The sequence below is a fragment of the Ochotona princeps genome, chromosome 32 (genome assembly GCF_030435755.1).
Source record: "Ochotona princeps isolate mOchPri1 chromosome 32, mOchPri1.hap1, whole genome shotgun sequence".
NCBI lineage: Eukaryota > Metazoa > Chordata > Mammalia > Lagomorpha > Ochotonidae > Ochotona > Ochotona princeps.
This window is the reverse complement of record NC_080863.1, coordinates 12,331,174-12,357,775: the sequence shown is the minus strand read 5'-3', so window position 1 is coordinate 12,357,775 and position 26,602 is coordinate 12,331,174. Positions and strand designations below refer to the sequence as shown.

The 26,602-nt window shown below is 40.5% G+C and overlaps 1 protein-coding gene across 3 annotated transcripts in view; it reads left to right on the top strand.

Annotated features, from left to right (window-relative positions):
- Nucleotides 1-26,602, top strand: part of CACNA2D1 (calcium voltage-gated channel auxiliary subunit alpha2delta 1) — a 378,401-nt gene that overhangs the window by 207,835 nt on the left and 143,964 nt on the right. For all 3 annotated transcript variants that reach the window (XM_058657498.1, XM_058657497.1, XM_058657496.1), the window contains exon 5: nucleotides 24,740-24,781. In XM_058657498.1, the coding sequence (XP_058513481.1) occupies nucleotides 24,740-24,781 (42 nt within the window). The remainder of the gene's footprint in view (nucleotides 1-24,739; nucleotides 24,782-26,602) is intronic.

Genomic DNA, 26,602 nt, shown 5'->3' with positions numbered 1-26,602 from the left:
GAACAGATCCCCGAGAGAGAGAGAGAGAGAGAGAGAGAGAGAGAGAGAGTGTGTCTTTCAAAATCTGCTCACTCCCCAGGTGCACACAGTGGATGGAGCTAGCCAGCAGGGACAGGGGAGCTTGAACTTGACCTTACTTGCCCCTGTGGGTGGCAGGAATCCAAGCTATCACGTGTTCAGCCATTGCCTGTTGCCTGCCACCTTGATCACAGAACAGAAAGTTTAAGTTGGGAGTGAAGCTGAGACTTGAACTCAGGGGTTCAGACCCGGGCTGTGGGCTTTGAAGGAGAATCTTCAGTTCTGGTCCAGACACCCGCTCCTGTTTCTTCTGTAGGAAATCATCAGTTGACTTACTGAAAAGGACAATTCCTAAAATATAAACTTTCTGAGGATAAGAATGGCGATTAATGCATTACCAAAAAAAAAGGGGGCGTGGTAACAGTGCAATGCGTGACAACTAGTAATGATTTTTTTTTAAAGATCATATTTGTAATCATGAGTTGCCTGCTTTTACTATTTGTATTTTACTATAAATGTTATTGGCAGCATAATGTTGAACTTGTGCGTGTCCTGAAGGACTATAGTATTGTACTAACATGGGGGAAACAGTCGGAGGTGTTAGATACAAAACTGCACCGAAACAATGGGAATACCGTGATCAGAACGATGGTAAAACCAGATTGATTGAAATCTGCCCCTGAGCGAAGTTCATCAGTCCACCAGGTAGCTAAGGTCCAAGGGCCGCTGAAGTCACGCCTGCACTGAGCAGCACCTTCCTTAAGTAGAGTTGATGGCGGGGCTTGTTGCAAAGGTATGTGTTGTCTTCTGATTGGTCAACTCCATTTAAATGGGCTCTGGGGCGGCTCTTCTCCATGGGAACTTTTGGCGCCACCTCTGGGCTTTCCACCTGCCCCCGAGTCCTCAGGCCTAACAGGAGGGAGGTGGAAATCCCTATAGCTGTGGAACGATACAAGGATGATGATGATGATGATAATGATAATATAATACCTGTTATTGTCAATATGATTGACTAGATATAAAATAATTTGTTGGGACTGCACTTGAATGTATTTGTACATAGCTGTGACATGCTTTCAGAGCAGTGGGCCCAGAGTTACATAAATCCACTTCAAATTTGGGCAAAATATTTTTCTCTCTGAATACAATTTTCTTTATCTAAAAATTCTTGGCCCCCTGGTTGCCATCAGCACCACTGCGGCCGTAAGATTCTCAGTAATTGGTACTCTGTTTCCTTGGCGTTGTCTGGAAATTGAGCATTTGTCTCAAGGCTTTACAAGCCGATTGGCACAGTCCCTGATTGGATATCCATCTCATCTCATGAGCATCTGCCAGTTCTGTTACTATTGTGTCCTGGTTGTCTTTGCTGCATCCCAAAGTCCTTGAGCTGTGTGACGCATTGCAGGCATTACAGGCAGCTCAAATAGAATTGGAGCAGTCCAAACTCAAATTGCTTCTCCAGCTGGGATTCCAGCATTGCAAGGTCGGAGCTAAAGTCTGTCGCACCACTATGCTCCTCACCCCTGCCTGCTTTTGCTCCCTGCTTTCCCAATTAGTATTTTTTTTTTACATAATCTCTAATGTTTTCTAACTTGGGAATAATTCTTATTCCTACCTCTGTCACAGCCTCACAGATCCATCTGCTAATCCTGTCAGCCCCAAGTTCAAATGCGTCACGAACATATTTCTTTTATTTTAGTTTCTGTAAAGATTTGTTTGTGTTTAATAGGCAGATTTACAAAGAGAAGGGGAGAAAAAGGTCTTCCGTTTGCTGGTTCACTCCCCCAAGTGACGACCACAGCCAGAGCCGAACCTGTCTGGATCCAGGTGTCAGGAGCTACTTTTTGATCTCCCTCCTGGATACAAGGGCCCAAGGCTTTGAGTCCATCCTCGAATGCTTTCCCAGGCTACAAGCAGGGAGCTGGATGGGAAGTGGAGCTGCCGGGATTAGAACCAGCGTCCATATGGGATCCTGGCGTGTTCAAGGCAAGGACTTTAGTCGCAAGGCCACGCCGCGGGGCCCTATTTTCTTTCTTCATGAGGGTTCCTATGTAGTATAAAAGATATGTATTTATATATAACTATTATGTAAGTTTATAATATTTCCATTTATTAAGCTATCTGCTGTCATAGGGACTTCAGTCATAAACCTACATAAACTCTATAGTTGTGATTAACACATGATCACAGTTTAAAAATCTCATTAAAAATTAATCAAAAGGTCAATTTACTTTCGGGTCAAAATGTTGCACAATCCATGCCTGGATTTGTGATATACCAATGTTCTATAAACTTTTTGCAAGATTCCTCCTCTCCACATGGGCAGTTAATCCTTTTTTGTCCATTAGTTAGTTACAAGAAATTGATGAGCCTTTTCCTTTTTCAAAAAGGAAAACTTTAATACAACATGCGGTAACCTAGTGTATTCGGACACTAACATTTTTAGAACGCGCTGAGAAGAACAAGTTCCAAAATTTGAAATCAGAAGTCCAAGCAAATATGAGAACATAGACCGTAGGTGTTGCAAGTCTAAGTTTACAAAGCAATGTAAGGCATTTTTCAAAGTGCCTGGGAAAAAACCGGAACTAGCTAGCAACAACAACAACAACAACAGCATTCATATCTAGGCAATGCTTGAAACAACCAGATTTTAAAAATGAGCAAAATGATACCATTTGCCAAAATTTGTGATAGAAACTGTGAAGTTTTTTTCAGGAGTACAGCTTTAAAATGAGAAATGGCAAACATCTGCCTTTGATTGTGTTGGGTGAAAACCAACATCATCAAAAGAACCTGAAATTGCTCAGTGTTAAAGAATGCAATTGTGATAGTATGCGTCATAGGACCTATTATGTTAATCAGATGACTAGATCCGAAATTAAGAAGTCGTTACACTGCGAAAAAAAAAAATTCATTCTTGTTACAGTGCTTTTCCACAGTGAGACTATTTCAATCGGGAATTTTCTCAGAAATACCTGGTAGTTTTTTGTTGTTGTTTTGGTTTGGTTTTTTTTCCCACAATTCCACCTTTACACCCTCCCTCCAAGGCCCTCGGTTGCCTCCATGGGAGCTGGAATCAGGATATTGCAGATTCCTTTGTAATTAACCTGTGCAATTGATGAGCATATGTCCTGTCATGGGATTCAGTAAAGCTTGATGAACTGTTACTGGACAGCATTATGAATTATGAAAATAAAAATTATGAATCAAAATGCAGTACCTTTGCTTAAAAAAGTTTTGTCTGTGTATTTGAAAGAGTTACAGAGAAAGAAGGAGGGATGGGGCAGCATCTTCTGCCTTCTTGTTCGTTACCCAAGTGTCTACACAGGCCGAGGCTAAGCCTGCCAGAAGCCAGGAGCCAGGAGCCTCTTCCAGGTCTCAAGGACTTGGACAAGCACCTGCTACTGTTCCTAGTCCATTAACACAGAGCTGGGTTGGAAGTGTCCTAGAAGGGGCAGGAACCAGTGTCCATATGGCATGCAGGCAACAGCTCCACCCACCATGCCACCAGGCTGGTCTCTCAGTTTGCAGTTCTAAAGTTTGGCCATAAGCGAATGCATGGAGAGTAAATTTGATAAAGAAACAGAAATTGTTGATAAGCGATCTATAGTTCACATACTTCTCAGTTTAACACCAAAAGGGCAATAATCTGATTTGCACAGTTTCTTTTTGAGATTTTTTTTTGTTTGATAAAAAGATATTTCCAAATCAGTAAGTAAGATCTGAGGTGATATAAGTAACTTAAGAAGAGAATTAAAAAACTTCCCATTGGGTATTTGGCGGAAAAGTTGCCATGTTGGAGCCTTGATGGGCATCCAGTATTGGACCCCGGGCTTGGAGCCTTGGTTCTGCTCCCAGTTCCAGCTCTCTGCTAAGGACATACTAGGAAACAGCAGCGATACCTTAAGGACTTGGTCCCTGCCACCTAGGACAAGACCTGAGTTGAATTCTGAGCTCCAGGCTAGCCAAGATTTAGCTCTAAGGGACTTTGGAGCGTGAGCCAGAAGAGCAGAGATCTCAACTTGTCTCTCAAGTAAATAAATATTTTCAAATTGCCATGACCAGAAGCATCTCTAAACTACGTTCAGACAGCGTCATGTTCAGTCTGCCTCTGTTGGCATGCGTTTTTCATGTTAGGCATGGTAAAAATCCACCCATCGTTTTACAGGAAGCATAGTATGCACGCCACAAGTCAGCAGTCAGTCTGTTTGCAGCTCCAGATTCCCTCCGCCCCCATTTCACTTCACTTTTTCATGGTTCACTTCAGTCTTCATTCATCAGGTTGAACTAAGAATGGTTCCTCATTGTACTTCTGCGAAACTGGCATCCCATATAGGCTTCATTCATGTTCTGGCTGCTCCACTTCTTAAGCAGCTCCCTGCTTGAGACCTGGGAAAACAGCAGACTCAGGTCCATTCTTAAAATGTGTATACATAATATATAACTAAATATGTATTGTATATAATATATGTTATATAACATATAATATACAATATAATATATAATATACAACATATAACATATAATATATGGTATGTGATATATAATATACAATATAATATACAACATACAACATATATGATACATCACATATCATATATCACATATTATATCATATATCATATATAATAATGTATAATATATCTAGAGACAGAAATAGATGCTAGGTAGATGATAGATAGATAACAGATGGCAGGTAATAAGTAGAGGTGGCATTAAGTTAGAGGTGGAGAGTTCTCTACATTGGCTCCCTTCCCAAATGCCTGTTGATCCAAGAACGTAACCCAGATCTGTCCTATGCATGCCAGGGACTCAGCTACTTGCAACACGACTGATACTTCATTGAAATTAGGCTTGTGACCTCTGTCCAAGTCTCTAAGTAGAATCATGGTAAAGGAAATATGAACAATGCCGTATTATTTAGAAACAGGATATTTCTAAAGACGACCAAGCAGCTATAAATGGAATTAGCCATTGATTTCTTTTCTTGGTTCATTAAAAAAAGAAACTAAAAAACACTAAAACCCTTGTGTTCAGGGTCTTCTGTTTGCTTTGCGGTGGGCTCTTCGTGCTCCACATTGAGTCATTTAGCTGTGTCAAACAGATTGCGTACACACAGAACCCGTCCACTCCTCGGAGTTCCAGCATGCTCACAAAAATGCTGTTTCCTTTCTTTAACATATTTCCATTTGAACACCTGTGAATTGTAACAATAGCAGTACAGAATGAAAATATCCCCTCTGATAAGTTATAATCCTGCCGTGTACAGATAGGTAGATATGCAAATATTCAGCATGGCTCTTTTAAGCCAAGAGGGAGGAAGGTAGACAGAGACAGAGAGAGGGAGATCTTCCATCAGCTGGTTCTCTCCCCTAACAGCACAGAGGGGCAGGAGACAGCCTTCCATTCAGGTCTCCCACATGGATGACAGGGGCCCAAGCACTTGGGCCATCTCCTGTTGCCGTCTCAGAACCAGTACTTGGGCATTGTATCAGAGATGTAGCTGCCGGGGTTTGAACTGCTGCTCTCATGTGGGATGTAACCCTTAAGCCACAGCGCCCCCTTCCTCTTAGAGAGAACCTGACAACATATCTACTTTTCTTAGTGTCTCCAGGAACAGTCAGTCAGTGCTTATAGGAACTTTAGAATACCATGACCTTATCATTCACAATGCGTTGACTCTATCAGATTTTACAGTTGACACTTTTATTTGAAAATCTAAGACAGAGATGATCTGAATGAGGGCTTTGGAGGATAGTTCACACCACAGAATCCAAGCTGTCATAAGTCTAGAGATAATGTCTGATGCTTCCACAGTGAAATCCTATTTGCAGATTCCTTGTGCTGAGTGTAAATGACCAAAACATAAATTCAGGATGACTTAAGTCTGTTTCTTTGCCTAGAAGGAAAATGACTCAAATGGACGCATAATATCAGTTTTTCCTTTATTTTAATCCCACAACTGTTCACCCTTAGGCTTCCTAGAAGGTTTTTTTTTTCTTTTACAGTTTTCTCTGTCATTCTGATGTAGAGTTATCTTGCTCATTTAGCAAACTAAATTTTAATCCCTTGAGTTTTTTTTTTTCTATTGAGGTCTCTGTGTGAGCAGTATCAGAGACCAGGCATGCTTTTAATCCACTAGGAATAAAAATCGTATTGCATGCCATTATCACACAAGCTTGCTTTTCTACATGCAATCATACAGAGCAGGCGTAGGAGAATGTTCCAGAAATGTAGAACGTTGGAATGGATGGCACACATCATGGGGGCATTTTTGCTGTTGATTCTCCTCTCATTACCCTCAAAAGGTCATGGATATTTCATTGATGACTACAAATTGTTCGTGAGCTCTGCTCTCTGATCCACAGGGAGAGCAGTGATAGCAGCAGCAGCAACAACAAAAACATGGTCTAACTACAAAATCCTCATTTGGCCTTGGTGCTGGTTTTGTGAGTTTAGAGTGGAGACAGCCCATTGTACTGCTAGTCGCAGCCATGTCGGAGAATACCAGAGCAGCCTGCCTTCTAGCAGCTTCCAAGGTCTGCAGGAGATGTACAATTCAAGGCTACTATGGAGTATGTTACTTTCATCAACACACTGATTTCACAGTCTCAACTTCCTGAGTGTGGCCTTACAGTAGACCTACTTAACGGTGTTGCTGCTGGTCAATTCATAATATGGAAGCTATAACATTTAGGCAACTTTCACACCACATTATAATGCATTTAATGATAGAACTTTTGACAGAAATCTAGCCACAAAGAGAAAGCCACTAAGCTTTGCATTTTAGTTCCCCAACCTGTTGCAGTTGAAACAGAAAACAGTGAGTAACTTGGTTATGGTTTGATATCATGTACACGATTTTCTCCATTGGGGAGTGAAAAATGAGTTTCTATCTTATTGATTTAGAAATCTTTTTAAAAAAGATTTATTTTTTATTACAAAGTCTGATATGCAGAGAGGAGGAGAGACAGAGAGGAAGATCTTCCATCCGATGATTCACTCCCCAAGTGAGCCGCAACGGCCGGTGCTGTGCCGATCTGAAGCCGGGATCCAGGAACCTCTTCCAGGTCTCCCATGTGGGTGCAGGGTCCCAAAGCGTTGGGCCGTCCTCGAATGCTTTCCCAGGCCACAAGCAGGGAGCTGGATGGGAAGTGGAGCTGCCAGGATTAGAACCGGCACCCATATGGGATCCCGGGGCGTTCAAGGCTTGGACTTTTAGCCACTAGGCCACGCCGCCGGGCCCTGATTTAGAAATCTTGAAGTCAGCATGGTAATGTAGTTTGTTGTGCTGTCTGGGAATAGGGCATCCTGCATTGGAGTGGAATTTTTAGTCCTGATTGCTGTCCTTTCAATCTGGCTCTTGGCTAATGAAACTGAGCAGGCAATGGTTCACATCCCAAAGATCTTGGGCCCATGACACGCGCAAGGGAGATACAGAGTTGCTAGTTCCTGGTGTCCCGTCATCGTGGCCATAGGGGGCGAACCGGATCTTTTCCTCTGCCTTTCAATAAAATAAACTAAAATTTTTTTCTTTCTAAAAACCAATCTTAGGCATATTTTCAGAAACTAAGATGAGATGCAGTGGATGCCAATGAGAACTCTATATGATTTCCTATTTTTAGGGGGAAAAATGTATAGTAAGTTATTTGAGAATGTGGAGTGAAAGCGGGTTAGACAGAAACTTCGAGAGAACAAACTTCTGAGTTGCTTATCCATGGATTGACCACCCTCTCCCTGCGAAAGACTGATCAATAGCAGTCCTTTCATGGGAACTGCATCCGCTTTCCCTGGGGTTTTGTTTGTGTTGTCAGACTGTTTGGTTAGAAGGGTCTCCCGCTGGGATAACTGAGAGCCAAAGTAAATAGAAAACCAGAGTAAAGGGAAATTGACAAAGCCAGTAATTAAATAGGCCTTATTGGGCCCTGACTGTAAGGCTCCCAGCAGGAAGGCACACATGTGGAAAATACAGTTGACCACATGGTGTATCAACATATTTCATTAATGACATGAGCCATTATAGGATTGCATTTTGGCGTGCCATTGAAATGTTTAGTCTTAGCAGTATGTCTTCCATGATATAAAAGTTCATTTGATGTTTTTATGTCCACTTTTCACCACCAGGAAATTGAATGATAAAAAGAAAAGGAGATGAGGGAGATGATATTACTGTATGATGACTGACTATGTCGGAGTACGTGTGCCCCACTGAGGACCGTTGTATCTTGCTAACCAACCCTCCCCATCTCTGTAGTTCACTATTGTGGCGGGGTGTACAGCAACGGAGACAATAGTCATTCTACACCCTGTCTTCAGACTGGCCAGATTTTACTTTCTGTCTCCTTGCACCCTTTTGTGGCATCATCTGCTTTCGATCGTCAGACAATAATAGGAGAGAAAATCGAGGAGGTACAGGCCAAGATGGAGCACTTTCAAGCTCTGTAGAACTGACTTGTTTTGCTAATGACAGAATCCAGCAGCTGGACAGCTCAGCAAGGAGGCAGCATCTTTGTTGGGGGAGTTGAGGGCTCTGTGTGTAAAACTGCCTCCCCACAGATTCCATGTTTTATGTCTATGTACAGTTAACATACGCACTGTACTAGTATCACACTAGAAAACCAAAAAGGGGTGCTCGTTTTGCCCAAGGGAGTCCCCTGAGCCTTGATGTTCGAGACACTGGTGTGTCCCTGTCTATTTCAGGGTTTACAGATGTTGAGCCATTGGCTTCCGTGTGCAAACCTCATGCTTCTCATCTGTGGGTAGTAACGATGTACATCTTAATGTTTCTGGTTAGTATGGCATGACGTGCTACAGATTCCCGTACTAATAATACACCAGTAGATATCAACATGTTGTCCTTGTAATTGTCCATGCTGTAACTGACTATTGAAAACGCCAAGGACATGTGTTGCCTCTCATTGTTGAGTCATACTTGAACATCACCCAAAGTTCAGCTCAGTTCTCTTCAGTAGCGATGGGAGCATGAAGATTTTTTTTTATGCAGACACTGTATATTCTTTCCTGTACTGGAAACACAAGTGTGTCAGATTCTATTACACTGTATTCTATTCTACCGTATTCTGGAAGACTCCCGAGAGTGGAGGTTAATGTGTTCCCATCACAAAAATGGCGAACGCAATATGCAAGGTGATGTGTTAGCTAAGGTTAATCATTCCCCAATGTTCTATGCATAGACTGCAAAAAAAGTTTGTGTGAAAAATCATCTTTTAATTCCATTTCCCCTTATCTTTAGGAAGTAGCTCTTCTATACTCCAAAACACCATGTTGCGCAGAATAAACATGGATATTTTTAATACCATTTTTATAAGGTAATATTTAAAAGTAAAAATACTTTCTCATCTATCAGATATGCCTTAGGCTGCTATTTCTTTACATTTCTTCGTTTATTAAGATCCCGTCTGTCTTTTGAGTATTTTAATTTCTAAGCAATACCATGCCTGTTACAGGTGAAGTTGGATTGTGGTCTGTGTATACTGATTTATAAGCATTGATCATTTGGGGTTTATCCTATATTCCCCTGTTATTTAGTCTAACACACATAGCTTCGGTAAGTAAGATTTAAGTCACAATTTCACTTGATCTGTTAATGGTATACTTGAGTGTGTTGAGTCTCTCTAACTGATATGCTTTTACTAAGCAAGTAATACATAGAAGCAGGCAACATTGGAGAGGAAAAAGCAGGGGTAATTTTGCAAGGAGGAAGTTGTGTCTATAAAGTTGAATTAGGTGCTAACACTTTCAAATTATTTTTCTCACCTGCCTGTGCCTTTGGAGTTCTCTGCTTCTTTAAGTATAAAATATCTTTCAGAAATTCATGCTAAAAGAACTCAATAGGATCAAAAAATGAGTGTGTTGATGGGTTGCTTTGGTCATCAGCACAGTTAGAATTATAGTTGAAGATGGAGACAATGCTATAATTAGCTTTGTCTGCAGTAATTTCCACCCAACTTCAGTGACACCAGCTTTGTATGATTGTTATAATTTCATTTTTAGTATGACTTTTAATCTTGTAACTCACTCATCTCTTTTAATTGCTTAGAATTTATTTTTTTAGTCAATTTTTATTTGATGCTTCAACTTTCTCTTATCTTATGCATACAGTTGTATTCCTGCAGGGAATATATTTTGGGTACCTAAATAATGACCTTCCTGAAAGTTATGTAGAACACTATAAAGGACTTTGTTTATTACATAATAGTAATTATACATAGGTCCTTACATTTTGCAAAAGCCTGTCTGATGAGTTATAGCATGCAGTTTTCAATGTAACTTTTTGGATTTGGAATTCACCGCCAAATTGCTACATGAGAAAACAAAACAACTTTGGATTGATTAATCTGTTTGATTATTGCCATAAAAAAGGCTTGAATTGTCACAGTGATTGACACAAAGGGTTTGGGACGTAATTTGGGAAACCTCCTTCCTGTTTCAAAGTGCCTGAGTCTGAGTCCACTTTGAATCCAACATGCTGCTAATGCACGCCTTGGAGGCAACAAATGATGGTTGGACTTATTGAGTCTTTGCCAACTAGTAGAGACATGAGTTGAGAGTCCAGCTCCTACCTTTGGCCTGGCCTAACCCTGGCTGTTTGGGTATTTGAATACTGAAACAACAGCTGATCGTAGTTTCTCTGTCTCTCTCTCTCTCTCTCTCTCTCTCTCTCTCTCTTTTTCCATCTCCCTTTCTCTCTGCCTCTTAAATGGCTACGCCAAGTAAACAACAAGAAAATAACTGGACTAAAAGTTCAAATATGTATCCTTTAACGGTCATCCAGTCAACTTTGATTGCACTGTTCTGTTTTTTCTTGGTACAACTCAGTCAATCATGTTTTGAAAATTCAGGCAGATCTTGAGTTTTCTGAAACTGGATTGCAGTTTCTAAAAATGATGTGCTATGGAAATTGAAATAGCTTATGGCTACATGTCTGAGACAAAGTACGGACCACGAATTTTTCTTTCTTCGCCCTCCATTCTTCTCACTCCCCTTTAGCTAGTTTGGACAAACAGCTGAAATAAATTATATAACTCGACTAGAACTCTGTTGAGTCTTTTGCATTTGTCGAAAATCACTTGAATTGTTGCTTTCAGAAATGAACAATTATGCCTGTTTTAATTAGAGTCAAGTTATATTTGAATCAGTGAACAGCTGGAATTAAGCGGCTCTTTGAAACATAACTTAATTAAATACTAAAACTAGGCTAATGAGGTCTATAGGCTGCTAAGAATTTTCGTTTCTTGACAGAGCGATTAAGTGCTCCTAAGATGTTTGAATTTATTCTGTGTGTCTGCTCTGCAACAGGCTTCCTTTATGTTTTGGGCAAAATTGCTTTTCTGGCAATGTAATGTGAATTTAATCCACAGTTTATCCCCGTAAAAAAAAAAAAATTGTGGTTCTATTTGTCCTGAGTGTAAATGAATGTAATTTCATTTGATTAATGAATCATGGCAATGGTTATTTCAGAGCTAATAACACATCCAGTGACAGAGACGTGCCAGCTCCTTAATGAGTGATTTCAAGGGGCTGATGACTTAAGCTCTTTTGAGGATGTTTTCATTGAATAAAAAAATCTGCCCACGGAATCACGGTTATCATGTTTCAGACATTACTACTTGTTCGCGATCTCTCAAGACCAAAAGAAAGATTGTGATTAAAAGGTGCTGCAGTTATATTTTCTTGCAACAACATGTCTCAATTAGATTCCAAATTAAAAAAAAAAAAGAAAGAAAGAAAAAGGAAAGGAGGGGGCGAGGCTTTTCTTTGTTTTTTTTCAAGGCAGAAAGATCTCTACATTCTGTTCAGTGTTCACCAGGGATGTAAACTTCAAGACTCTCTGAAGACAGATGAACCCAGCCACCGCTCCATATTTCAGAGAGAAGGGAGCAAAGGCAGGAGAAGTCACCATGTGAACTGGTCAGCGCTTGAAGTTTTGTGTTGATTATTCCAGCAGAGGCTTGGTGTCCCCTCGTTGTAGTTCAACGCAGGCTGCGCATGCGCACACACACACACACACACACGCACACGCGCTCAGTCACGCAGGTACTAGCGTGTCCCATTTCCAGGATCTGCAAACCATAACTTTTTGGGACTTTGGTGGCTAAGATGCATTGGAGAGTAACTATTTGCATATCACCTTTTGTATTCTTTTGCTTTTGTTTTTATTTTTTCACTTAAGGTGAGATAGTCTCTATTGGTAGGGGGGAACATTTCCTATTCCATATCCTGAATTCTTTCTTACCCTCATTTTTTAGAGTTTCTAGCTTTATTCTTAAAGGATGGGACTTCAAAATACTGCAAAAAGGCAATAACTAAATTGCAAAACCTTTTGTGTTTGTACATAATACATATGATATGCAGGGATGTCACACACAATACACATAGTTACATGCATTCGCACAATGTATCTATCTATATGTAACACGGAAACCTATACATACAAATGCCTTTGAAAACACCAAATGACTGAAGCAATCGTTTGGGAGATTTTCCTTTTTTAATCACATCGAGATGTGATGCAATCACTGTACATTTCTTTGCATCAAAGATGGGCTCCCAATGAGACTGTAAAATAGATTTTGACAGTAAGATGTTGTACTCTGCCATTGTCCATATCTGCAATATCAGAACACACTTACAAAGCAGCATGATGGACTTAGGACTGGTTATGAAGGATTCTACTATTGTAGTAAAATATGGGAAATCAGTAGGGAGAGGGGATATGATGAGGCTGGGAGGTTAAATCCCAGAGCCTTTGGAATTTTTTTTTTAATTTATTTTATTGTATTGTTGTTGACAATGGTTACATAGTTAATTACGGTTTAAAAAAAATGGTTCGGGGGTACAGGGAAGTGGGTAATACTATTATGTCCATATTGTTTCCATCATGTATCCGAGGTAAAGGGGAATATTGAGGGAGAAGCCTCACCCGGTTTCCCACCCACCCCAAGTCCTGGATGTGGGGCATGTTCTGAGATATTTGCTCAAGTGGTTTTAATAGTTCTCCAGTTATGAATCGCTGCCAGTTTCGCTCGATGAGGTCGTCCACTGATTGATATGGTCCATCATAAAGTCTCCGTTCGCCCCATATTTCGCTGCGAACAATATACAGCTGAGATGAATGAATGACCTGTTCTGTCTTCTGTCTTTGTTAGAGTTCTGAGTCCAGCAGTTCGATTGGGGAGATCTTCAAAGAAACTTTGAGGTATTCCCAGACTAGATTCTTGTATGTTCTAGCAAGCACAGGGTCTGGCACAGTCCATCACCCCGATCAGCTGGTGGTTTCAGTTGCTGGGTTGGTTCTGTTTTCAGTCCCGAGTTGCACTGGAACCAATGGGTGTTGCAGTCCAGTCTGGTTCTGCCCAGCACATACTCGGCCCTTACATCAACCAGTGGGAGCTGCAGCCTAGTCGGGGCGACCCACAATAACCCCCACCAGGCCCGCCCCCTACCCTGGTTTGCCAGTATGTGTAGCAGAAGACCAGTCTGTCCCCCATCCTATTTGGCTCTTGTACTTGTCAATGGGTATTAAAGCTTAGTTCCATCTAACCGACTCGACTATCCAGCCCTCACGGATGTTGCTGAGTGCCTCTCTGTCTAGCCACCCCAGCCCCCGTCCTAGTTTTCATGCCCTCCCGCGGGAGTAGTGACCCAAGAAGGGGGAACCCACTTTTTCCCTCCCAGGTCTCTCTCACTCCCGGTTTATGCACTCTTTAGGTGGTTCTGTGGTTTGACTTGACAGAATTAGTCCCCAGTGCCAGCTGATGCTGCGGCTAAGCCCAAACATCCCTCACCCACTCTAATTTATGCTTGCACCAGCAGGAATAATCAGCCCAGCCTGGCTTTTCCCTGATCTAGTCCACATGCAGTGCACAGGTGTTGCAGCCTTGCTTAGTCTGGTCTGTCCCCATCCCAGCCCACGCTCTCCAGTGGGAGTAGCTGTCCGGCGAGGGGACCAGCCCCTTAATCCCCTTGCCAGCTCTGCCCCTCCCTTCCTGGATCTCACGTGTGCTGGTTGGGTGCTGCAGTCAAATCCAGTACAGAGCCTTTGGAATTCTATCATAAAATTAATTAATTATTATTTTAAAAAAAGAAATTTCAAAATCTTTATGGACCAGTGTAATGGATCTTTCAATGCCACGTTGCACAAATTTTTGAAATGTCTTTGAATATAAAGTTATCTATGTTAAAAGTTGTATGAATCTCATTTTTACTTTCAGCAGCTTGCCTTTGAAGGCTACTACATTAAAAAGACTTAAAACGTGATAACCAAGCTAAACAATGCTGTATTTGCTTTGGTGGTTCCTGTTTTGCCTGGAGTATTGAAACGCATTGAGTAATCGGAAATGAGATTAGAATATCAAAAAGCATGGGGGGCGCAAAGAGCCATGAGGAACCAGATTGATGAAATTTTTATCAGTATAGTTTCTTTGAAAATGTGATACGTGTTAGATATCAAAATATTTTGTCATGGTTTAAGTGTATTTGCTTATTCTATAATAGACATGTAAACACTATATTTGAATTCTCTCATCTATTCCATTCTGCATAACCCCCAAGCCTGGTGAAAAATAGTTAAAACTTATATAGTGATTGCCAACCTAATGTTCTTTTGAGGCTTTGATTTGGGCCAGATTATTTCATATCCGGTAGTTAGTTGAACATAATGTAATGTTAGTCTTTTTACTTTTCGCATGACCATCAGTTTTCGTAGATCGATAGCAATTAATTTGAAGATGATAATTAAAAATAGCATTGCACAAACACACTCTACTGCCAGATCACATAGTTTCATCATCAAGAACTTTGATCTTGCATCAAGAAGACCTGTAGGTTTTCCAAGCCAGTAGGTTGAAATGGTTAAAAAACAATTTGGAATGCTTTAATATTTTCTACCCAATGCTTCATGAAGTCATAGATTAAAGGAGATTAAAGCAGATTTCTTAGCCTTATGGATGTGTTCAGTTCTGGACTAGGATTCCTATGAGAAGCAGTGCCTGAAGGATATAATATATTTTTAATATGCTTTCACTTTTTTCCTGCCGTTTGTCGTGTATTTATTGATTTCATTTGGAGGACCAAAACAGCTTAAAGGCAGACTCCTTTTTAAAGTTTATCCGATGAAGCAATGAATTGGCATAACCCTTAATGATTAATATGAATTGATCTCTTTTGAAGTTCAAGAATCAAGGAACTGTAAAAATCATGGTCCATCTGGAATTCCTCTATTTCTTATAAGAGTGAAAATGATTTACATTTTAGCTTTTTGGAAACTTTGTAAAGCTGTTTATATTTGTGCAGGTGTGGGCTTTTTTTGTTGCGGTACTCAGAATTTCTGAATATAACCTGATAAAACATTGTGCCTACTCAAATTGTAGTAAATTAATCTTTTCAAGATTTATTTATTTTTCTTGGAAATTCAGATTGGCAGAGTGAAGTAGAGACAGAGAGGAAGATCTTCCATCTCCGGGTTCACTCTGCTAGTGGCCGCCGTGGCCAGAGCTGAGCTGATCCAATGTCAAAAGCCAGGGGCTTTTTCCAGGTCTCCCACATGAGAATCCTAAGGCTTTGGGCCGTCTTCTACTGCTTTCCCAGGCCTGATGCAACAGAAATCAGCACCCATATGGGATCACTGCACATACAAGACGAGGGTTTAGCCACCAAGCCATCGCTCTGGGCTGTGATTTAATCTGTATAATCTAGTTTTCAAGGAAGACCTAAGAAAAATTTAATCTCTTGGTTAAGCTATTATTGTCTTAATCTGATAGGATTTTCCACGTTAGGGCACGCCTAGATATTTAGCACACAAATGTGATGAAAGAGAAGATGGATACATAGGAAAGAGAGAATATTATCGGGTAGGAAAATCAAAATGGTGTTGGGAGTGTGTTGTTTTAATGGCACTATTAATTGTGGGAGCTGGGACCCAAGGCCTAAATATTACCTTAAGGACAAAAAGAACAAGTTTTTGGTCCTATAACCAAGAGGCCAAATGATAGAGGTAGCCTTTGGTTTGGGAGGACTGAAGGTTTACAGAGAGATTTCTCAACCATAATTATTGCTGCACCTGTTGTTACAGCTAGGGGAATATCAATAGGGACTCCTGCTATTGTATAGACTTAGGTACCCCAGGGTTGCTGTGGCCAGAGGAGGCAGGTGACAGGACTCAGTCGTCAAATAGAATCACATGATAAGAATTAGGGAAGAGAGTTTACTAAAGACAATAGAGTTTCTGCATATGTAAAAGAAACAAATCCGCACCAAAGTAAATCTTTGCATGTTTATTTTAGTATTTGAGACCAAAGAAACACTGATGTATTGCTTGTGTAATTCCAAGATGAGTGAACACCTTGGGTGTCGGAATGGACAGGCAAAGTTGCGGTCAAACTTTCCCAGTCAGGAGTGAAAGAGGTTGTATGACGAAGATGGAGGAGTAGCAACCGTATTTTGAATCAACAAAGCTTGGGATATAGCTTCAATAGAGCTTTGACCATTTAGTGGACAGGGTGCATATGGGACAATTAGTTGATTCTCATCTGCATTGCTTCCTTTTATTATTATTTCTAATTATTCACTTTATTTTTCGTATTTAAGAGAGGAGACAGGCTTATGGCAGGGGGTAGGTGACTGTTTGGGACAATCTCGTGCAATCATGGCCAAGAACCTGGTTCACATTTTTGCTGCTCTATTTTGGGTCCAGTTCCCTGTTGATGTACATTCTACGAGGAAGAGACTCCAATTGAGTTCTTGGCCGTTGGCTTCTGCTCAGCCCAGCCCTTGCTGAGGCTAGCATTTGAAGAGTGAATCAGCAGGTGCAAGATCCAACTCTCTTTTTCTCACCATCTGCCTATCAAAAATCAAAACAAAGAGGGCCCAGCGGCGTGGCCTAGCGGCTAAAGTCCTCGCCTTGAACGCAACGGGATCCCATGTGGGCGCCGGTTCTAATCCTGGCAGCTCCACTTCCCATCCAGCTCCCTGCTTGTGGCCTGGGAAAGCAGTTGAGGACGGCCCAATGCATTGGGACCCTGCACCTGCGTGGGAGACCCGGAAGAGGTTCCTGGCTCCCAGCTTCGGATTGGCACAGCACCGGCCGTTGCGCTCACTTGGGGAGTGAATCATCGGACGGAAGATCTTCCTCTCTGTCTCTCCTCCTTTCTGTATATCTGACTTTGTAATAATAAATAAATAAATCTTTAAAATAAAGAAAAGTAGTAGCACCTAGTAAGATTTCATCTGTGAATGGAATATTTGAAGGAAGTATGAGGGATCTATAAAAATTCTTGGGGAATAATATCATGAAAACAAGATGCTTAAATTTCAGAAGACTTTCATGTGAATGAACGTTTACCTGTAAACTCAATTTTTTGTGAAATGTTTAAAGAACATTCGTACTTTGCATGAATTAAGTGACTTCAAGAAAACCCATTGATTGAGGAGTCAAAATGGCCAGTTTGGTTAACATGTAATACTGGATGTAATTAACAAATAAGTTCTTTATATATGTATGTATGCTTTTTTTCTTTTTGCATATGAAATAATACTTGTCAAAACTGGTGTGTGCTCAGCTCTTCCATTCAGTTGTTTGCTGTCCGTCTCTCATCACATAATACAAATGCAACTTTACAGGTGACTTCAGTCCAAAAATCTGGGCGCACTTACTTCCAGAGTGGTCTCTACCTATTTTATTGTCCCTTTTTTATATGCTCAATTACTCATTTTTTAATGCAGTTGTGTGTATTCTAAATCACAAACAAATACAATGACATCAAAAAAGACTTTTTCAAGGATTCTCATTTTGGAAAGATTTGCTTGCCTTCTCTCCCCCCACCCTGGCAACGAACACCCACATGCATGTTCGAGATATTTGATTCCCACAGTGCTACCATCCTGTCGCAACTTCATAGGTTCACAGTGGCTGTGTGGGACTCAGTTGATTGTGATGTGTATATGCTTGCTTGAGTCCTTACGTATCTAGAAAAATGGCTCTGGATATAGCAGTAAAAAATTGAATTGCAAATGGCTCAGCTATTCATGATGCAATCCATTTTTATTAATGAGTCCTGTTAACGGTCAAGCAATTCACTCCCTATTTGTAACTGAGATGTAATAAAAATGACAACAAGAGATGGGTTTTTTTTTTTTTTTATAAATTCCTATTACAGAAACTACAATTTCCCAGAATATGTAGAGCTGTAGATCATGTACAGAGCTGGCGGAAGGCCAAGAAAAAGAGAATTAGGAAATTTGACAGGATGTTAGATTTTTTTCTCTCTGCATTCTGATTGTATTTCACTGTTGACTTTCTATCCCAATTCCTAATTTCAATATTTGACTCTTATCCTGGTAACATTGTATTTACGCATGGAAGCTTTGCGTATATGGCTCAGATGTTTAGCATCAACTAGTCATCAAAGGGCAAGTTTCATTAGAAAGTAGCGAGTAGGGAGTGTCATTCACTATCCACAATTTTAGGATGCAGGTTTGCCAGGATTTCTTAGATAGAATGGTCTCTTTGGCCAAGATTTAATTTTTGATGCCCAGTAGATGTTGGGAGACGAAAGTAACCTGTCTCTCAACTTGCTAAGGGATGTTTCCAATTTCAGTAAGCAGCACTATTATATTAGCAGAGACCATTTGGCTACATTTGCTTCAAGGAGATAATAAATAACTAAACTGCTTGGTAAAATATCAGAAACAAAACAATTTGTTCTTGTCATCCGGTGGTACTTAAATGATGAAAAATAGCTCTCTAAAGACCCAACTAATCCACAAATCTAGTTTGCGGCTATTGCTGGCTTGATTGCATCATGCTATGCATAATGTACTGAAATCCATTGAACTGTTGGATGTTTTGAGGGTGAAATGATTTCTGTGGACATGTTTGATTATTTTCATTAAAACATTTTGGTTGAGCATAATAGAGAAATGGGATGAACCCATTCTATCATTTCTGCCTAAGCTAATTAGCTTATGAGCCATAGCTTTAATTAAAGTAGTAAATGAGGTTGATATTTTCCTGGAAAAGGGACTGAGACAATTTTGAGTGACAGGCAAGGGATTAAACAGAACAAACATTGAAGCTGATCCATGGTGGGAATTTCTCAACTCTCTGAAATTCTTAATTCTCACTGAACTTGGAAACTGTTAAGTTTGGGAAACCAGTATTGTGACATAGTTGGGAAAGCTGGCATCCCTTGTGGACCCCCCAGTTTGTGCCTCTGGTTGCTACACTTCCAATCCAGCTCCCCGATAATGAGACCAGGATTATGCCAGAAAGATGATGCAAGTATTTGGGCCTTTACCACTCAAGTAGGAGACCTAGATGAAGCTCCTGGTTTCTAGCCTTGACTTGGCATAGCCTGGACCATCACAGCCACTTTCTCCTGGCATAGCCTAGGCCATCACAGCCACTTTCTCCTGGCATAGCCTGGACCATCACAGCCACTTTCTCCTGGCATAGCCTGGACCATCACAGCCACTTTCTCCTGGCATAGCCTAGGCCATCACAGCCACTTTCTCCTGGCATAGCCTGGACCATCACAGCCACTTTCTCCTGGATAGCCTGGACCATCACAGCCACTTTCTCCTGGCTAGAGAAGGGAAGATATTTTCTTTCTGCCTCCGTCATGTGCACAACATGCTCTCACTCTTGATCTTGTTCTCGTTATTTCTCTTCGTCTTGTTCTGTATTTCTGACTTTAATATATACGTACATACCACATACAATTTTTTTTAAAAAAAGATTCTTTTATTTTTATTAGAAAAGCATATTTCCACAGTAAAGGAGAGACAGAGAGAATGATATTCCACCTGCTGGTTCACTCCCCAAGTGGCTGCAGTCAATCTGAACCCAGGAGTTGGGATCCTCCTGGTCTCCCACATGCGTTTAGGGTTCTAAGGCTTTGGGCTATCCTCTACTGCTTTCCCAGGTCACAGAGAATCAGGTGGGAAGAGAAGCAACCAGGGTGTGAACTGGTGCCCATATGGGATCCTGGTGCACACAAGACAAGGATTTAGCCACTGAGCCATCACACCAGGCCCATGCACACAATTTTTTTTTTTTTTAAAGAAAGCTGACGATTGAGCTTGGGTGATCATGCCATGCAAACCTCAGTGAGAGTTGGTTTTCATTTGTTACAGATCAACGTGCTTGGTACAGCTGCATCCGTTTGTTTCCATATTTGAGTTGAAGTTGGAGAACTGGCTCTCCAAGGTCAGGCTGTACATGTTCATCTTTCTGTTTTCCAGCATTTACCGTGCAAGAGGTCACCAAAGTACTTGCTGAGTAAATAGGAGGTGACCCACTGTTAACTGAGGGACCCCAAAATAGCTCTCTCTATGAAATTTAAACGAGATGGGAACAAAGTCAAGGAACAGAGTTCAGTTGAGATTTTGTCTTTCCTTTTATTTCCACCCTGTTAGTGCTTAAAATTCTTTCTAACCATTAAACTAAATTTCTCCTGATACTCTGTTAGCAGAACCACTTTAGCTCAAATTCGTCATTATGGAAAACTCAAAACAGAACCTGTTTGATTGGGTGTGAATTTTCCTTTACTTCTGAGAATCGCTTTCTATCCTAATTCTGCTTGTGGATGTATTTTAGTAAGTTATTGAGATTCCTCTAGCGAAAACTAATTTAGTTTGGCATCGCTACAGGTATGTTACAGAGCGGAGAAGATAGCTGTAAACGAAGTGATTTGGAACAGAATCGCTGGCTCATTGAATTATGATTTGAAAAAAAAGAATCACTTCATTTCTTAGCTGACTAATTCTACAACAAAATAAACAAGAATTACAAACCATGGCAGTATTCTATGCAAAACACGATGGACTGAGTCTTGAAACATGTTTTCAAATAGTTATACAAATGAAATGATAGTTGAATGCTTCGCATTGTTTTAAATGCCATTTTGCCTTATCAGTGGGTTGGATGTTCAGATTAAATGCCAATTGATATTTATATCAAATCCAGATGCTCTGTATGAATTTATGCTTATGAAAATTGGCCGGCTGAGTTTGTTTCTGTTAGAGGAAATCAAGTCCATGGGAAATGGGCACAGTATCGCTGAAAAATTTGGGGTTCAAGAAGATAAGCTATATTTATAGAAAGTGAAATTAAAACATACTGTTGTGCCACAAGCAGTATCACATTTTTAAAAGTGAGTTTTATGGCATGGGAGAATAAATCTAGTTTTAAATTGTGGGATATACGCATTCCACTAACGTCTTCGTTACCTTATTATCTAAGCACATAAACTTGGTTCAGTGCTCTTTTTGTTGCCACCTACCAAAAGTCATATTTTTGCATTTTATTTTTCTTTTCTGACCTTGTCATAAATGAACATTAAGCAAGATCTGCTTAAGCATAGGAATATAAAATACCCAGTTACAGAAAGGAGTACAATGATTGACAACCAATATGATTGTACACCTAATATACTTTTCTTCAGTTTGATTCGAAAAAGTCACGAGGGCACTTGTATGTTATGTCAAATCCAAAAAGTCCTGTTCTGATGTATAAAATCTAAACTTTAGAGCACGCATATTCAGTATTAATTTTCAAAGCAAAATGTAGTTTCTGAAAGGAGAGCTAAATGACAGTGTACCATGATAAAAAAAAAAAAAGGTGATGTGTGGAAATTCTCATTTTTCCCCTTTGTTTTACGCAGTCTATCTTAATAGAATCAATACGCTTAGTTTGAGAGGCTAACATTGTGTCCTTGTGTGTTGAGCTACCCTGTGACAAGTGACAAAGACATCCATACAGAAGCTCTTAAGATTTCTGTGGCCCCACAGTTAATCCAGCTCCCTGCTGATACACCCTGGGAAAGCAACAAACTTAGGATCTCATGTGGGAAGACTGGGCTGAAACTCCTGGCTCCCAGCTTTCGACACAGCCAGACCCACCTAGTGTGGCCATCTGGAGTATGAACAGCAAATGGAAGATTTCTCTCTCCCTCACTTCTCTCCCTTGTTCTCCTCTCTCGTTCTGCCTTTCAAATAAATAAATAAATAGATCTTTCAAGAATACTGAGTTTGAGTGAATGCAAGAATTTTGTTGATGTACCCCCTTTCTACAGTGTTTAGATACTATTCATCTTTGGTCGAATAAATAGTGTTTAGGTGTTATAAGTCCTGTGTCACACATGGGAAGGAATTTGATGAATCAATTTTGGGTAAACTGTAGAACAGTGAATCAAATGTGACCCCACGCACACGGGCTATTTTATTTATTTATTTAAATTGTACCCATTATTTTACCTTCAGAGTAGAAGTAGATAGGTTTAGCTTATTTTGTGTCTTTCTTTGCACAGTAGTGTGTACCTATAAGCAATTAATGACCATCTTAAAATGATCGTCTTAGATTGTCTGAAAGTACTTGTTTCCTAAATATGTCAGTTTTGCAAATACTTGTGAGAGGCTGGCAGAAAATGAAAACTGAAGATAAACTCAGTTTTGTTTTTTTTTTTCTTTTTTGAACTTTTGCTGGAATGCAGATTGTAACTTGAAGATCATCTCCTATGTATAAATTGCTAAGTTGGGTGGTTTGATCAATAAACTAGTAATTAGATTTGGGTCTCAGCTGAATTCAGAAAATTCTATCGTTTTTTCGAATGTGATGAGCTTTGATTATGTATTTTAACTTTGTTACAAAATCGTGACGGAAATGCTTCAGGAATTAGATTTTTGCGCGTTAAAGTTGTCCTTTATAAATAAAGTGCTAAGTGAAATGAATTCAAACTCATGGGTGTCCCTCAGAATTATGAGTCATATTTTAATATTTATCTTTTTTGGCTTGGTCAGTCTTCATAGAGCTCTGTAAAGATTAGTATTATAGATATTAAGCCTTATAGTCTATTGCTCAAAGACAGATTTCTGTTGTAAATAAATTTGGGAAGAAAGCAAGATACGCTTTCAAAGATTTATAATGTCTACAAGCTCTGTGAAGTGTTGCAGGAAAAGAAATGTTTAACTTTTGTTTATTGTTTTGCAAAACTTAAGCACCGTGGAGTCTTTTGCCTACATGGTAACTACTAATATTTCAAACAATTAATGACTTTTAAGACACAATTCAGTAAAAAAAAAACAACTAAATCTATGTTTCCCCAGATTTTTTTGTTCTAAAAATGCATTTGTCTTTATATCTAATAATATGCATCCATGTATTTTTCTTACTTTGACTTCTGCATAGAAAAGAAACTATGTATTGTGTATGTTTTGTTATACAATAATTGCTTGTCTTTACTCATTTTGTGATTGTGTCTTGAATTTCACATTATTTGATCTCAGTAAACCCCGGTTGAGACACTAATAACATCTATCTTGATATGGGATGTTTACCTAACAGTTCAATATGGAAAAATATTCGAAGTTATTAAATCTATGGAACGTTGAAATCTTCTTTGTGCTTTTCAGTAGTATTTGATTTTTTTTTTTAAAAAGATTATTTTCTTTATTTGGAAGAGTATTGTAGAGTGATGGAGAGAGAGAAAGATCTTCTGTCTTCTGGTTTAGTTCCCAAATGTTCACAAAGGTTAGGGTTGGACCAGCTTACAAGGCAAGAGCCAATAATTTTCTTGTTGGTGTGTAGGGGCCCAGAGTTTCTGCTTTCCTTGGCACATTGCTGGATTGAACGCGGAGTAGGTAGGACTCACACCTATGCCTCTCTGGGATACCAGCATTGCAGGTGGCTGCCAAACTCTCAAATCCACAATTCCACCTCTTAATTGATACGTTTTAAAGCAAAAAGACCAAAAAAAAAATATATCTGATTTTTATTTGATTTTAATGCATTTTTTAAAATAACTATCAGTGGATGTTTAAGTAGCACAGAAATAAATGTATCTTAAGTATTCAACTTGAAGATCTGGAAACTTGGCGTATCTACATAGATTCAGGAAGTGACAAGGAGAAGGCAGCTCAGACAGGTGGATTAGTTTTGTGTTGCTCAAAGAAAATAATTCTAAATTGATGGTAGTTTTTTTTTTTTTCCTTTTATTCTTTCTTTCCCATGTTCCCTTTGGAACACAATTGATAACCGTAATATGCTGGTATTTATGATGTGTTTCATCAGTGTTGACGTAAGAAGTGTTCCTCTAAATCAGTTCCTGATAAAGTGCTAATTCACCCATTTGAGAGTGTATGAGAATAATCATGCGTTAGATAATCTATTCACTTTTGGCTTGAGGAATTCTCTTGTGTGTGTTTTGGAATGAATTTCATAAAGTAACTTTGGACACACACTTCTGCAATCCTCATTTTGACACCACATACATCTGTGTCTCCACAGGACATCAGTAGTTTCAAGTTCTGGCCGTAAAAAAGAGTTAAGATCTCTGTCTTCCATGCTGCTTAGATTTCACCTTTGCTATTTGATATGTATGTGTGCCTACATGTATGTTATCTGTATTGCCTACATTCATATATGTCTAATGTAGTTCATATGCTCATTCAATCAATTTACTTTTTCCTGATGAATGGTTCCCAGACACTAGATGGTTCCCAATAGTAGATGTGTTGGCCTTCTAAATGCCACTGATATGCTGTGTAAACATACCCTCAGCATAATCCTGGCTAAGCATTTTTCTGAGATCTATTGGGAAAAAATACTCTTGAGATGTTGATTATTTATAACATATCAACCGTATTCACTGCTTCAGTATTTTTGCTTTCCCTCTAACGCGCTCTTCCTTTCTTTCCTGTGCAGAGCAATGAAGTGGTCTACTACAACGCAAAGGATGATCTTGACGTGAGTATGGCCAATTTCACTTTCCGTGACAGGAACAGCTTTGGTGTCCTCGCATGATCAGTGTTCTAGAACAAACACGACTAGCAGATGGAGTTTGTCCAAAGAGGTGGACATGAAGCCTGCCCTGTGGCTGCCTTCTGCGTAACTGACATGGTTCTGTCCATTCCTTCGCTAGCCAGCTTTCTGCTAATACGCCTCGAGAAGCATGCTTGGCCCATCCACTGGCATTTCAGCCACGTGGGGAGTGAACCCCTGGACGGAAGATCACTCTCTCTCTAACTCTTGATTAGAAAGGCAGATCAGATATACAAAGTGAAAGAGAGGCAGAGAGAAAGATCTTTCCTCCACTGGTTTTATTCCCTAAGTAGCCGCAATGGCTGTGGCTCATCTGAGCTGACGCCAGGAGCTTCTTCTGGGTCTCCCACACAGGTGCAGAGTCCCAAGGCTTTGGGCCATCCTCAACTGCTCTCCCAGGCCACAAGCAGGGAGCTGGATGGGAAGTGGAGCAGCCAGGGATTCAACTGGTGCTCATATGGTGCTTGCAAGGTGAGGATTTAGTCACTGAGTCATCACGCTGGGCACAACTCTGCCTTTTAAAAAAATATATAATAAATCTTAAAAAGTGTAGGCAACTGGTTAAGGCACAGTAAACTGTGATGGGTTTTAGAGCACCTGAAAGCAGTGTCTTACCGGCTTGTCATAATTAGAAATGCCACGTATGTTTGTATAGCTGGCTCCCACTGTAATTTATTCATTCCTCAATAGACTGCCTTCACTTCACTACCCTGCATTCCCTTAGCAACACTGAACACGCATGTCAGATCCCACCCTTTTAAATCCTGCCCATAGCATACTATACTATACCATATCTCACCATCCCAGCCAATGATTGCTTGAACTGTACAGGTCAGGTTCAACCGTCTATTTCAGCTGTAATGCGAAGGATACCCTAGAAACTGTGCAGCAGCTGGTCCACGTGGTGCAATGTGTGAAGCGCAGTCATTTTTCCATAAGGCATCTTTAAAATTTCGAAGTGACTGATGAGTGTGCAAATTCCAATTTGCCAGAACATCGAACGTTTTAGTTCCCTCTGATTTAGATAAGTGAAAATTACCTCGCGCGTAATTTTAATTGCTAACGCTGGAAACATTTTTCAATTTACGGAGTAAAATGCTTGCATGTTTTTTTTTAATTCTTTGTTACTGTACTGATTCGAAAAGCAGAGAGCAAGAGGTAGGAGATCAGGAGTTCAGGGGTGTCTTGGCAGAGGTGCAGGTGTCTGAGACTCCAGCCCCGTAGCTGCAGCTGGGGCAGTCTGGGCAGGGCCAGGCTTGGGATCCCAGCTCTGTCCACCACTGCCAGGCTGTGGGCAAATCCTGAGATAGTTCAAGCCCCAGGCCTGAGAACGGTCCCCCTTCCAATCAGCCATGCTATGGGTGGAGCCCGTTGGCTCTGAGCATGCTCAGGACTCTGGCTCCGCCCTCCGCCGCCATGTTGGTGGGCGGAGTTTAGACGAGTCCCCGCGGAGGGCACAGGTGTTCCAGCTGTGTGGCTGCAGCTGTGGAAATGCACGGGCAAGGCCACGCTACCTGAGGGTGCCGCATGGAACCCACCAGAGAATATCAGAAAAGGGATCAGGCACTGTGAGGCTGGGCCGTGAAGCAGACGAATATGTGAGTGGATCAGGCCTGGGGGTAGAAAGTGCACGGGCACATGTGGGCTCACTCCTGTGGAATAGCAGCCTCCATTGGCACCTGCAAGAACCGTGGCTGGGGACAGGCCTGGTTGGAGAGCTAAGGGGACTCACCGACTGGGTTGGAA